The 14783-nt window shown below is 42.6% G+C and overlaps 1 protein-coding gene across 3 annotated transcripts in view; it reads right to left on the bottom strand.

Moving 5' to 3' along the window:
- Window positions 1-13296, bottom strand: part of LOC139917188 (uncharacterized) — a 33334-nt gene extending 20038 nt beyond the window's left edge. The window contains exons 1-4 of one of the 3 annotated variants that reach the window (XM_078287481.1): window positions 13181-13296; window positions 3655-3816; window positions 2322-2366; window positions 269-337 (exon numbers count right to left, since the gene is read on the bottom strand). In XM_078287481.1, coding sequence (XP_078143607.1) covers window positions 269-337; window positions 2322-2366; window positions 3655-3816; window positions 13181-13223 — 319 coding nt within the window. In that variant the 5' untranslated portion in view covers window positions 13224-13296. Of the gene's footprint in view, window positions 1-268; window positions 338-2321; window positions 2367-3654; window positions 3817-5316; window positions 5479-13180 lie in introns of those variants that run through there. The other 2 variants (XM_071906267.2, XM_078287482.1) reach the window with 2 other exon arrangements.
- Between the last annotated feature and the right edge of the window lie 1487 nt (window positions 13297-14783).

Here is a 14783-nt window from a genome sequence, read left to right as displayed (position 1 = left end):
CACAAGAGTCAGTCATGCAAAAGAAAACCCAAATTACTGCTTATTTTAATCAACATACACAAAACACACATTGTATCAGTGGCCTGCAGAAATCTTCTAACTCTGATAATGTCAAACCATTAATAATGAAAATAATAGTGAAAAATGCCAAAATATGTCAATGGGAATCCAATAGATTTTTCTTGATTTATGACTATGAGCTTTCCGCAGGGCACTGATCGTATAATGACAGCATATTAGTAGTAAAATTATAGATAAATCAACTTGCCTAGCAGAACTTTAGCATCCTCGACATCAAAATCACCATCGCCGTCGGTATCGTACGCCACCAGTTTACCTACAGCAGGGTAACGGGCACACATTTAAGCCTTATGTTTTAACAGTTACCGCTAACTTTAGCTTGGGAGTTACATGGAACACAGAAAGACGTTAAAGGTATACACAGAGTTTTTGGAAGACTGGCCCGTTGCCGCCTACTATCACTCAACATAGTGTATGCTAAAGTGTTAGCATGGAGTACCGGAGCAAATTATCTACTATGGACACGTGGATGATTTTGGTGTCTATGTTCTCAACACTTAATGGGTAAGCTGACCAACGGGATAGTCTCCCAAAAACCTAACTATGGGATAATGTGGGATACAGTAGTGGGGGTAATATGGGAAAGGACAGTGTTTCACTTCTAGCAGGGTAGTCGGGGACCTTTCAGTTTTCACTGTAACCACTATCACTAAGGGGCAATATGATTGTGATACTTCGACATGGGGAATTTTAGTCAGTTTATTTTAGTTATCTCATGATACAGTAACTAGCCTAAAACCAGCTTGTTAGCATTGTTAGCATTCCTGAGCTAATGAGCTCACTTGCAGCAAGTTCTACCTATCAGTTTGAATGAGGAATGCTATCAATGCCAACATGCTGAGGTTTTATTAGCCTAAGTGAAATGCCAACACAGAAAGTTTTTCCACTGTTGTCATAAGTGCTTGGCGAAGTAAAAAAAGACTAAAATTCATGTCGAAGTATCCCTTTGAGATTTTATCCATGGAGTAGTACCGGATTACATTGTATCTGAGGGATAAACTGGGATATGACATTAATTTGGTTTTAACAGTATGTGGGTGATGTGGGATACGGTAAAAATTATGGTGAATGGAGCAAATGACAGTGTTGTAGGCCAGATGAGGAAGTATGGAAGGAAGATGGGAAGGGAATGGGAAGGGCTCACTAGGTTTCATTTGAAGATAAAATACTTAAGATACTGTGGAATAATATACGATTGTGCCAAAAACTATGGGTACCCCTTGACTTTTCCTGTATATTTTGTTGTGCTAGTTATTTAAAGATACAATTATTTGGGATAGGGTATACTGTGTTGTCAAATGTTAGTGTGGAATCATTGGAAAAAATCGGATTTGACAACTTCTCCTGCAAATAGGTATTCACTGCTCAAGGTCCTGCATGGGACCTTCTCCTCAATCTAGCAAGATGTCAATAGACATCTAATAAATCTGATTTGTGTCCTAGCTCTAGGATGCTATAATCAAAGCTGCTTGGTGACTGGCTACCAGCTACACACAAATTGGACCAGAGAGGAGGGGAAGGACATGACGTTAGATGAGTCATTCAGACAGGAGCCCTGGATCTAAAACAGTTGGGACCAGAAGATTTGTCCAAATTCAATACGGTAGATGGTGGGCCTACAGTCAAGTCTTGTTTTCCTTCACATGTTCCCTGGCAGCTTAACAAGGAGGATAGTTTTAATCATTTGTTCTAAGAAGGATGTCATGCCTGGTCTTCCTGCTTACATCAACCTCATGCCATTACATTGAGGGGGTTAGCAGTATATTAAGGCTAGATTCAAGCTCTCTAGCAGTGTCAATCTTCAGAAGAAGTTGACTTTTTTTTTTTTTTTTTAATTCTCTTCATTGGGTGAATACATTCCAGTCCTTAACATGTGTGAGTTGGGCAATCACATGTTTGTCTAATCACAGGGAAATGGGCTTAAGTTTAAGAATAGAATGACCCTTCCTCCACACTGCTGAAGGGAGAGGCACAGTTACAGAAAAACAACGGGCATTGTGTTCACTGAGAGACAGGCAAATAAGTTAGGAAAGATTTGTGTGTAGAAAACCACAAACCACTTTTTCATGGTAGGAAATTACTCTGATACTGCTGGTTATTGGAATGGCTGAACTCTTTTAGATTCGGGCTCCAGAGGGGTGGGGGGTGCATATCCAGAAACCACAACAATGACGGCAGAGATGATGAAGATTATATTTGTTATTATTGGTTCTAAGAGAGATTTGCCTTGAGATGTTTACCTTGCAAGGCCTCAGACAGGTTAATTTGTAAGTCCTTAGCCTTGTCTGCATGCAAAACACAAAACACAGATATTGGAATAACAGCAAAATTAACAACAGATCAAACATTCAGAATTCATACATGAATAGCAGATTACTAAACAGAAAAGATTGTTCCAGATGATCATTAGGGGTGCTGATTAGTGACAGAAGGTATATTCTGATCAGTTAACAAAAACATGCATCTTACAGTACTGCCTCTCGCTGAGGCAGATAAATTGCTCAAGTGGTAGACTGAGTTGCAGTAAATGGTGTTTGACATTGAGACAAAAATTTCGGCACTACATTGCACCTAGTTTTGAGGCGAGTCAAACATGATCCATTGTTTATGAAGAGCATCATTTTGTGTAATGACCACACAAAACACTGGTATGTGGATTTACTCGTCAAGCTGATGACAGTATAGCTGGAATAAGAGCATTGTTAGTTTGTGTAATATTCTAATAAAAGGCCTTCAGAATATGTCCATTTTCACTCGATGTGACATGCTCTCATCTGCAGCCATTTTCTGGTGGCCATTTTGCATCCCATTTCGTAAGTATTTGGTTTAATTCAAGTGGGAACGCAAAATGGAATGAGCAAAGCAACACTGTGGAGTGAATCCAGTATCGCATCCCTGACACAGTCCAATAAATAAAGACTCCTGCCAGGTTGGCCCTGACTGTTGATTTGTGAGCAGTGTTCCGTCAGGGCTAAAGTTCAAATCAGGGACAGATGGCATCTGTGGCATGTCAGATGTCAGTAGGACAGATGGTATACGAGTGTGTTGAAGAAGTAAACCAAAACTGTTGCTACCTCACCTTGCACCCAAGGTGCGTGAACCAGAAAAGGCTAGAAAGGAACAACAAATTCAGCTACTCTTGGAGGCTGGTGGACATTCTAAAAAAAAGAACTGGTGACTGAAACAAAAAAAGGGTACATAAAAGCCTACATCAGGGTATCCTCGAGAAGATCCACTTTCTTGTCATGCAACCCTGGTGAGGCTTTCTGCCAAAACGCGTTGGTTTTTCTGTACCAATCAAGACTATTTTAAGAACATCCATCGATCTAAGAGGAGCTGAATGTATTCTTCCTTTCCTTACGAGTGTGTTGACTCACAATGACAGTCTGATAACCTCTCAAGTCAGCTCAATTTAGACTTCATGCAAGCGTTAGCCACATGTGCAGTGTGCATCTTTGCTTGCCTAAATGTATATGGTGATGTATGCTTCTGTGCTTGTTCTCACCTGTATATGTACATGTGTATTCATACATGTGTGCACTCTTTTCCACAGTATGCAGTATGTGTACTCACCGAGGACTCCCTGGTAGTCGACCAGGTCGAAGTAGACCACGGCGACGGATGTCCAGACGCCCAGCAGGGCGAGGACCATGAACCAGGTGAAGAAGCTGCCGCCGCCGGACCCGGAGTCTGCCTTCTTCCCATTCTTGTTGGCTACCTGGGGTTTGGCACCATCTGACAGACAGAAACAGGAGAGGGTGTCAAGTTTTTGTTCATTTGCATTCAAATTCAATGCTGTATTCCACTTCTGATCTGAAAACTAGTATTACCGCAGCTGCACCTGTATTATTACTGTGCAAGCATTAGCGAAAGAGCGATGGTTACCTTTTAGAGAGCAATTACACACACACTTATGTCGCATAACCAGAGGTACGTGGTTAATCAATTAACGGCAACTGCAAAATAATATTCTGACACGTGAGACACAGAGTGAATATTCATTTCAACTTAGGCCATGCTAGTGCAGATCCACATTCACAATACATCAAGAGGTTCGGTATATGGGTCGAGCGGGAGACAAACACACATGTTCCAAATCATCTTGGTGTTCCCGACTGGTTTGGCAGGCGAGAGATTAATTCTGTTTCATTTTTTTTACACTAAAATCTGGACAAATCTGGCAGGATTTACGTGCCATCTATCTCTACCGCTCCACCCGACTTGGCTCCAGGGAAAGGGAGCGATGGAAAAAGAAAAAGAGAAAATAAACCACATGCAAAAGAGCAATGGGTGAAAAGTTATTCCGGGTGCCGATGACACCCCGCGATGCATTGTGGGTAGACATAGTGGCAGAGAGAATGAACAGGTGCTAGAGAAGTCTGCTACATGGTGCTAGGTCAAACCGACACACACACTCAATATATAGGCTATGTGAGTGATTTGAACTATGATCTTTGTTTGAACACACGCATAGAAATATAGCACCAACTCTGGTCCTACTCTCATGTCAAGCAAAATGATGAGTGACCTTCATTCAAACTTCCCATGTCACAGGTTTACAACTAATGTAAAGCATTTAATGACAATGGCATAAGCTTTATACCATCACAATAACTAACTCCATTGAAACAAAAGGCCTTACTATCAGTTTTGAGCTCAGAATTTGCTCCTATTCAAATCCTTCATAAGAAACACACTGTAATCTTTGCTAACCCTGTTCTGTATTAATCTCTAAAGGTGGACAAGGATGCGATCAAACTTACTGCGACCAACTGGAAGTGAAGTAATCTAATACAACATAAGGAAATGAAACAGGCACACTGCAGCCAGTAAAATCCTTTAGTCAAGCTACACAACTCATGACATTTGCCTTAATTCATTTGCCTTAATATCCAGCTCTGCTTTGACTAGATATCCCTGAATGCAAAAATAAATCTCTCAGCACCACTATCTGATTTCATATTTGCATAAAAATTAAACTTAGTCTGTTTACATTACATGGTGAAAAATGTAAGCCCTCTAAGACATCTTAATAAATGTAAATAATTTAGCCTCAAATTTAGATAAATTAGGACTTTTTCAGACTTTTAAGGATCTGCAGATATGCTGTTGATTCAAGACTCCCCAACCCATCCACTTGCAACCACACAACCAGGCCTGATACAATGACCTCCAGACTATTTTGTCCTCCTCTGGTCTCCGGGCCGTACCCCTTACACCGACCGCCATCCTCACCTCCGGTGTCCGCGGCGATCACCGTGGGGACGACAGGAGGCGTGGTGGATTCCACCAGGGTCACCGGATCGCCCATCCCTGCCGACTGATGGCCCGGCTTACCGACTGACCGACCGACCGGTTGACTGACCGCAAGAAGTGAAAGCCCAGCCCTGCCCCACTGTCTCGTCTTTTCTCTCTCTCTCTCTCTCTATCTATCCACTGGCCCTCCCCTCTTTCTCTATTGCTTTTCTGTCGCTCTAGTATGTTCGTCAGACAGTCATCCTTTCTCTCTCTGTCTCTCTCAGGTTCTCTGTCTGAGCCTGATATGGCCCTGGAGGTCCAATGAGAGCTATTTATAGCGCTGTTAGACCAGCTGGCCCTGACACTGAGAGAGAGGGAGAGGGAAAGAGACGTCAACATCAATGCCAGGCTGGCAGGGCACTGCCAGTTTCAGAGGGGAATGTCCCCTTTCCTCTGCCCGATCTGGAGGAACTGAAAGTAGTAATCTTCGTGTAAATAAGTGTCTGTTTTGCTACTCTCTGTCGCTGATTGATATGCCACAACCTCTATCCAGTACATGAAAGCTTTTATAGGGCCACCTACAGAAACTCAAACTCCATCAACAGAAAATCCAAGGAAAAAGACGTCACAGTACTGGACACACCGTTTGATTGACAGGTGATCTATGGGAAGTGCAGTGCAGAAACACAGCAATGAAAAAAGAAAAATGGGGATCACAAGGATTACTACTTTCAGTTTTGAAAACTCTCCTAAAGCCTAAGTAACAATGGAGTAACACAGGCAACAGCAGGATGAATTTATCTGAACTCTTCCACTGCACAAGATGTTGCTATATTATGTAATCCGTGCAGAAATGTCAGCATTGGCCTGAAGGTTTCCCAAAAAAGTTGTATACTCGAGTCTTTAGATGCGCCCTCTAGAGGACAGACAAACCTCTATTTTAACAGCCTGACAGCTCAGCTATGTCAGCCATTTTTATGATCCTTTCTTTGGCCTGGGGCATTCACAACTCCACTGAGCCCTACTGACTAATACAGCAGGAGAGAGAAGCCTTTTTACTCTAGTAGCTACATTGTACAATAGCATGACAGCCAGAAAAATTACAAACACGATTAAAATGCTAATTCTAATTCAATCCAACCCTGTCTTTAGGCATTTCAAACTTGTGTCTTGTATGTTGGAGCGTAGCATGAAACTGCAAAGACCTGAACGTCGATACACTGTTACACCAAAATGTGAAGCACTGTAAGAAGTGTCCTCTTTACAGCAGCACTCAAAAGAATGCTGCTATACCATCTGGCATCGCTACAAAGAAACCCACAGGGATTAACATACTGCCTCAAGATGTCCTATGGTGTATTGTTATTACAAACAGTACCTGTATGGTGAGATATTCTACAGATAACAAGAAATACAGGTTTACGAACAGTCATACCATTGTTATTGGAATTTGTACTGTTTCACATAGTGAAATGGAGATTGAATGCATTGGAAACAAAACTTCTGATCACTTAGCAGAATTCCAATTCTTCAAATTCTTACAAACTGTATAGTGAAATCAATCCAACAGCAAAGAATGCAGGGCTACATAGAAACTGGATGCGCCAGTTCATTTTGATGGGCTAAACAAAAAATCATCTGCTTCAAGATGTAATTCTGGTAAGTATTCAGTAACTAGTCAACCATTATTCAACTCTACTGTGCTGAATAGTCTAGAGACCCAAAAACAAACAACTCACACACACATCCCTCACATGAAACCATCACTTGCACATGCACAAGCCAGCTAATGTGGGTGTGTGTCTCTCGCTCTCTATCACACAAGCTAAAAAAACTCAACAAAACCTGCCATCCAATCACCAATCACCCCCCTCCCTGCCAAACAAGCACACACTTGTGCACAAACATAAAAAAAAACAACATGCAATGACGTACCGTTCGGTCCAGCTGCATACGCCATGCTTGTACCACCGCGGCAGTTGATTCACACACACATGCGCTCGCTCACACACACGCGCACACTCTTCCTTTGCTAAGCGAATGGAAACTCTCTCTGCTGTCTCTTCTCTCTGACGCTCAGTACATATTGTTCAGTTGGAGGAGCTCCACTCGGTCTTATGTAAGGGCTGCTGTGGCCCGCCTTCTCCAACTCACTGTTCTCCCCTCTGGCTTTTAACATACACACACATTGTTCTTATACCTGTGAGGACATTCCACTGACTTGCACTCATTCTCTAACCTGCCCACTAAATGCCGACCCCTGACCCTTACCCAACCTTAAAATGGCCGCTTTTGAAAGCCAGGACCAGCAAAATGTCTTCACTTTGGAGGAATTTCTTCATGTGGAAACACACACACACACACACACGCCTCTGAGGCCATGTTGATGGAACCAAGATGTACAGAGTGTCTCTAAATAAATGTAAAGAGAGTTAAAGAGTTAAGCAGAACATGTGCATATTCCTATGCATACCGAGCTGCAAAGTACATCCACACCTTTCAGTTCAGGAATCTCTTTAGTAAATTGTTTTAAAGCTGCACATTCTGCACATTTGCAGCCCCAAATTGCAGCGACAGTTAACTCTTTGAATTTGGAGGACATTTACTAAGATGTTCTCCCTTCGTGATTTGTTCATGTTGCTTTTCTAAGGGGTGATGTCTGGTTTCCACTCCAGTTGGCCTGAAACGCATCTAATGCAATGAATGTGTGAAACAAGTATATTATTCCCCAACTTCCCCAGAAAATTTGCAAAATTCCCTCATTTTTCCTGACTGGAATACACCTATGATATTCCAGGAATTCCATGGCCAGCGGGGCAACTGCATCAGCCAGGACCCGACTGCTTCAACCCCATGGCATCAGGATCTGTGACATTCCAGTGTTGGAGGATGTGATCGAGGCAACACAATAAAAACGTCAGAAAATGAATGCCATCCCATGCTTTGCTCTGAAGAGTCTGGTATCAGCTAGAGATGCTGTTTGTTGAGCTAATGCTTACTATATGCTAATAACACAGTACCACTCCCAACCAAACAAGCTGGTCAAACACAGCACACACACGCTGCTAGTTTCAACTTCAGCAGAGTTCCTATAGGGGAGAAGATCAAGTTTGAATCTGTATACACTTTTTGTAAAGCACTCTGAATCTCTATATGCTTTTATACAAGTGCTAAATAGGTCATCAATAACCCTACTAATACTGATACTAATATTACTACTACTACCCTGGAAAATTCACCACATGCAACAGGCAGAAGTTATTCCTCTAATCTTTGAACTTGGTAATGTTTGCTTTAAGACTCAACAGTATGATGCAGCACCAAGCCCAAACTAAGTCCCTGACACACACACACCATAGCACTTCCATGCAAGGTTATATGGTGGTGTTTTATGACAGCAGGGGTCAGTTTGCAGAAAGTACACACTCTGCAAAAACAAAAACACACATACACACACAGGCAAAACAGAGCAGGAAACACAGTCTCAGTGCGGAGCAGACAAGGCTGTTACCCCTTCAGTTCTGCAGACTTCAGCAACTGAGCCCTTAGGAAGGGAGGAGGAGGAGGAGGAGGATGAAGAGGAGGAGGCCTGAAGGAGTGAAATGATAGATCATGTAGAAAGTAAGAAGATGTGACAGAAAAGTAAAAACAAACAGATAAATGAGTAACATTTGAAGCCAATGCAGACGGGCAATACTCATACTAAAGATATAGTCAAAACATGGAGATGGGATTGTGGACTAGAAGGAAGTTTGTGGCTTACAAAGTTACCTGTCCATGAAACATTGACAGAAAATTGCTTTAAAATCAATATAGGACTATGCACTCCCTGCAGAGTAAATACAACAAATAAATCTGCTAAACAGTGACGTGATAACACAAAGATAAACCCTTCAGTAGGAAGCAAACATGCAATATGTCAACAAAAAGAAAACAATGAATGCTGAAGAAAGTGACACGTCTCATCAATAACTTATCATTAACGACACCTGAGGTGCAACTTATTACCGACACCGTAGTAATGACATTACCAATACCTTATCAAAGCTCTATGATTCAATCAAATGTATGATCAATACGTCTTTAGGATGAAATTAACACACATAATGGCTCTTGACCATTTAGTGACCCGTTCAAAACATCTGACATTACAATCCAGTGTTTAGTCCCCTTTCATGCTTGAACATGAGCCAAACTCAATATTTGATAAGCCAACATCGGTTGTTTGTTCCTATAATCTAACTCAAATAAATACAGACAAGGCATGCAGGCCAACATTTCCCTGCTGGTTGTTTCATAAGTATGAGCCAGAGCGCACTTCTCTCACATCTTAAAGAGACACACTGACTTTTAACTACTTAAACCCCAAGATGACGCAAAAATAGTTTATACTGCTGCTAAGTATACAGTGCGATAAATCGTTAACATGTGAAAGGTGTGTCCTGTCCACATTTTGGCAGGGCCGGGACGTCTCCATGAATACCAATGTGACCCTCCAATCATTCAGATGGCGTTACAGAAGCTGATTTGCATCCCACTTTGAAGCTGCGCTGCCTGCTATGAGCTACTCACTAACCTACTTGGCTGCACTTTCCACTTCATACCAATGCAGCTAGAAGTGTGTTTACCACTCTGCATCCTCAAACAAAGTGCAGTGACCGAAAGAAAACTATGGTAGGAACATGAAAATAGATCAAGTAGCGGGTTCTGATTAATAACACACATTATCTTATCATTATGTGTCCATAAAATGCAGATAAGTATCCACACATTCTGGCCTGACATGCATGATCTCATCCCTAGCACAATCTGCAGAATGAGCATATGTTCAAAACCCTCCTTCCTTCATAAAGCAGACGCATTGTGCCGACTCACTGCTCGTTTCTTCGCAGTCAGCAGTGTTGAATGAGATAAATGGGAGATTAGGGCAGCGTGCCATGTGCTGGTGATGTCCAGCTTATGACCCAAATTCCATGCCACCTTTCTCTCTCTCATCTTTCCTGTCAACTGTGCACTGTCCCATAAGACAGATGCCATAACAGGATTTTTTTTTTTAATAAATCAGACCAAATGCCTATATGGCAGAAGAAAGACTCTATAGCCCAGAGGAATTAACCAAACTTCTTGTCTATATTAAAACCTAGTGAAATGTTGCTATATTGGACACAAGGAACAAAACTTTCCTACTATCCATCACTTTGAACTTTGGTTACCCATCAGCATCTAAATATACTTTTGCCTTTTATACTTTACTTTTATTTGCAAAACAGAGTTTACCCACCTCTATAGACTGACACACATATTTATGACATAAATCCATAGCACACATCATAGTAAGCAGTATCAGACTGATACACAACACAAGGATATGGTGTTATAAGGGGAATAAAAGCAATAAATCAATGTTTTTCTGAATATATATAACATTGCATTTTTGTTTCTATTAGTGGTTGTCTGATTATCTTTTTTATTAACCACTACATCACTGGTCACACCTATGGTTCTTATGAATATTGGAGAGATAAAGGATCAGCTAATCTATTTAAATTGCATAGGGAAACAGCATAAGACTGAGCAACTGTTGAACCCACATGCATTGGCCGCTTAGGGGGGCGGGGTTGGGAGAAGAACCTTCAAAACTGAACATTTTGTTCCCTGGACCTTTCCTGCCATGAGACCGCTGTTTGATCTGCGGCAACATACACTGAATACCTGCTAAATTCATCTGCCATCGCTAGAATGGAAGAAAAACTCCGTGTGCGAGTTTTGACGTTGGTATTATATTTCTTTTCAGTACGCTCTCTCCCTCTGCACCTCATTCAAAAGTTTGGAGCGACGAGTTGCGCAACCATAGGCTGCAACATGCCGTATTTAAGCATGAAAAAACTCACAGCCTACGGAACCCGACAATTAAAGTTAAGAAGTAATTTGTTATTGATCTGGATTAGTTCTTTAATAAGATATGAGAAGTTGCTCTGAACAAAAATCACTATTAAGATTCCTATGGTATTCCTATAATATACCTATAGTGGTTTATAGTATGTAGATCTTCTATGGTATCCCTACATTCCAACAGGACCGTATAGTTTTGCTGCAATATCCCTATAGTATCCGTCTAAAACTTACTATAGGATGACTATTGTTCTTTTTCATATGGGGAAAAGGTGGGAGGAGTGTCCCGTGCGGTTGATAAAGGACATCGAGTACTCAAGACTGTACCAAACTCTCCCCTTATACCCATTTATATTTACCATCAACATAGGCTACATAACACGGCTCTTTACTCGTCTACCCACAGCCACGTGTCAGCGTGGGGGTGGAGTGGAGAGGGGGCGGAGGAGGGGGAGTGGGTCCACACATCGAGATCAATTTAACTTTGATGTGCCACTGGTTTGCAGTGCAAGTGCACTGATCTGATCAGAAGATCTAGGTACAGCTATTAAACAATACACTGGGTGCAGGATTAGGATCAGGACAACACATAACAACAGGGGGAACAATGAGGGGAGAGGCGGGACAACAGAGAGCTCCATTCAAGGATAAATGGGGGAGTCTCGAGACCCCGAGATTCGAAAACAATACAATACTCCCACTATAGGTAACCAGTTCGTTCTGAGCCAGATTCTCTTATTATAAATCCCTATGTATTGCCATCAGTAGTATCTGTATCATTATTACCCAAGCTGCGTCCCCTGGCACGGTCTCACCTAGGTTGGAGACCGTCACCCCACACCCCGCACTCTATTTCAATAAAACTTGAAGTAAAATGCATGGCCCTCAGAGCGAATTGAAGAATATTGTGAGTCACAAAAGCTTATTGTTTATAGGCTAAGTTTTTTGTGAAATAGGTGATGCTTTGCGCACTTAACGCTTGCCGAACTGATTGACTGTACAGAAGATAAACTGCTTTTGAGTTTGAGTTTGGCGTAATAGCCTTTCTCATACACGAGGGCTGGTAAAGTATCAGGACTGCGTAGAAGTAACTCCTATATGGGGTCCCGATATAAAAAACTAACGGCGACCCCCAAGAGCCACGTGTAACCCCACCCACGGCCTCTCTCTCTATTGACACGTGAGCATTTGGCAAAATGACTGGGGCCACCGAATTGGGGGGGGGTGGGGTGCTTTGCGCCCCGGGGTGCATTCTAGCAAGGCTGGGTGTATCTGCGTAAAGCGTAAAATGCTGACAATGGATAGGCCTACAGTACAGGCTAAGCTTTAGGGCCTACAGCACTAGACACTCTCCCTTAAAGCTATAAAACCCACTCGAGAGAACGCGCGAGCTCTCGTGCGAGCCGGTACAGAACCAGGTGCGCGCGCTCCGAAGCTGGAGTCGCCAGGGGCAACCAACCTGGACACCGGAAGAACCGATATATCCATCAACCGCGAGAGTAGTTAACTACAAGTGGGAGAATGTCCGTTAGCCTTCAAAACACTACGTTATGTAACAAACACCAAAACATGCAAGCACTGTTGGTAGTGTGGCATTACACTGGAAACCTGAGTAAAAGCAAATAAATCATGGCGACGTAGGAGGCACTGTGCGTAAAGGGCCAACAATACACCATGTTGTCGTTACACAATAGAAACGAAGCTGCTCAAATAAAATGTGTTTATGTGCTCCAAACCTATAAATCCCAGACTTCCACTAGCCATACGGCAAGTCCTAGCCAACACGTCGACACCATTTTCTAAAGCTAAGCAGGCTTGCTACCAACGGCCCTGAATGAAATAACAGACAGCTTGACGCCCGATTAACTTTGAAAGGCCTTGCTTGCTGACAGTGGAGACTGAAGGTTGCAACGCATCATCCCCACCACTGCAATCTAGGACACAATGAAAATGAAAAGCAGTAACGCACCTTTGGCTTTTACGTGTACTTTCGCGTTTTTCCTGGGAGCCATGGCGAGTCTCTGGCTGTTGGGCTTGTAGACTGCTGCGAAGAGAGTAGAAAGGGGGCTGAGGTGGCCTAGAGTCTGTATTTGTAGCAGTAAGAAATCAAAATCTCCCCTCCTGCCTCATAAAACTCAGGACCATAGCAACCCCGTCCACTTTCTGACTGACGGCGCTCTGAACCAGTGGGAGACTTTCTACACTAACGTGGGCGTGGAGAGGGAAAATGCAAACCAATGGCATTCGAGAGGCGTTTGGCTTATTCAATCGTGTGGCTAGCCTTATCTTAGCCCCGCCCCTTCCGTCCCTCTCCCACTCTGCTCTCTGGAACGTGGCAAGATGGTAGATTCCCTGGCATCGCGGTGTTTCCCTCTGGCTAAGTTGTAAAGTCAGAACTCGTCAACACTTTGACCTACAGGCTGAGGATAAACCCCAAACTTCAACAAATCAATATTAACCTCATGTCTGCCCCGAACCTTAAACACAAATGAGACATAGTTGTGACTTTCGAAAATATTACTGATTTTAGATATTGCAGCTTGGAAAAAAAAAGTGAAACCCCCTGCCATCGCGAGATGTGGCAAGTGTTTTTCACAGTGTACTGTAATAGCTCGGCTCTATTACATAACACGGTAATCTCCGTGCCGTTTTAACTCGCACTAAAGCTGCTCTAAAATCATTGTGCATTTGATTGCGAAAGTGACTTTGATACCCAGCTCTTGCTCTCTATCATCCCAGTCAAAGCGTTCAGGTCTAACAGACTTTAAGCTGCTGCCTGCACAGCAGCACCTCTGATGGCACGCACGTTGGTTTATTCGTGCGCACTGGGCCGTGCAGTGACCGGGCAATGACTTCACACCTACCACTATCCACTGTGAACGAATGAACTGGCCTAAAAATACATGCAGATGATGCAAAAGCAGGCAACCTCCATAAATAGCTCTTTTTCTTAGCTGATATTGTGTCTCCACTAGTGATTCTGCCACAGCACACTAGTATAAATGCCAGAAGCAAATCAAAAAGCTGGAATTAATTGAATAAAAACCGGTTTTGCACTTCTTCTGGAGTATGATTGTATTCCTACTGACAAGCTATGAGTGCAAACAGCAGAAAGTGTGTGAGAAAGTAGCTGTGAACTCCAGCCCTCCATGTCTGACCCTCCCCCACCCTGCAGACTGCCCCGGCTCAGCAGGGGAGGATGTAGTGCTTTGGGCCACATCATCCTTAGAGTGTGAGGTCAGACCAGACCAGACTGGGCCATCACACGAGGGATTGGTGCTTTGTTTTTGCCTGTTTTTTCTCTTCAAAACCTAACTCTAATAGTTTTTCGGTGGTCACCATATTTCCAATAGAAATACCTGTTTTCCTGCCTTTGTGTAACCTTGATCATGTATCCTGCATAGACCACATACAGCCTGGTGCAGCTTGAATAAAAAGTTAAATGAATGATTTACAGTTGGATAAGATTATGCAAGCTGTGGGTGTGTGAGTTGGTCACAATAAGGCTTTGAAAGTGAAACAAAAGTTACAAATAAGAAAGTAAGAATATTGTGAATATTCACTAAAAATGA

This window comes from Centroberyx gerrardi, chromosome 13 (assembly GCF_048128805.1).
Source record: "Centroberyx gerrardi isolate f3 chromosome 13, fCenGer3.hap1.cur.20231027, whole genome shotgun sequence".
Lineage (NCBI taxonomy): Eukaryota > Metazoa > Chordata > Actinopteri > Beryciformes > Berycidae > Centroberyx > Centroberyx gerrardi.
The sequence above is the reverse complement of the archived record's forward strand: the minus strand, read 5'-3'. Positions and strand labels throughout refer to the sequence as shown.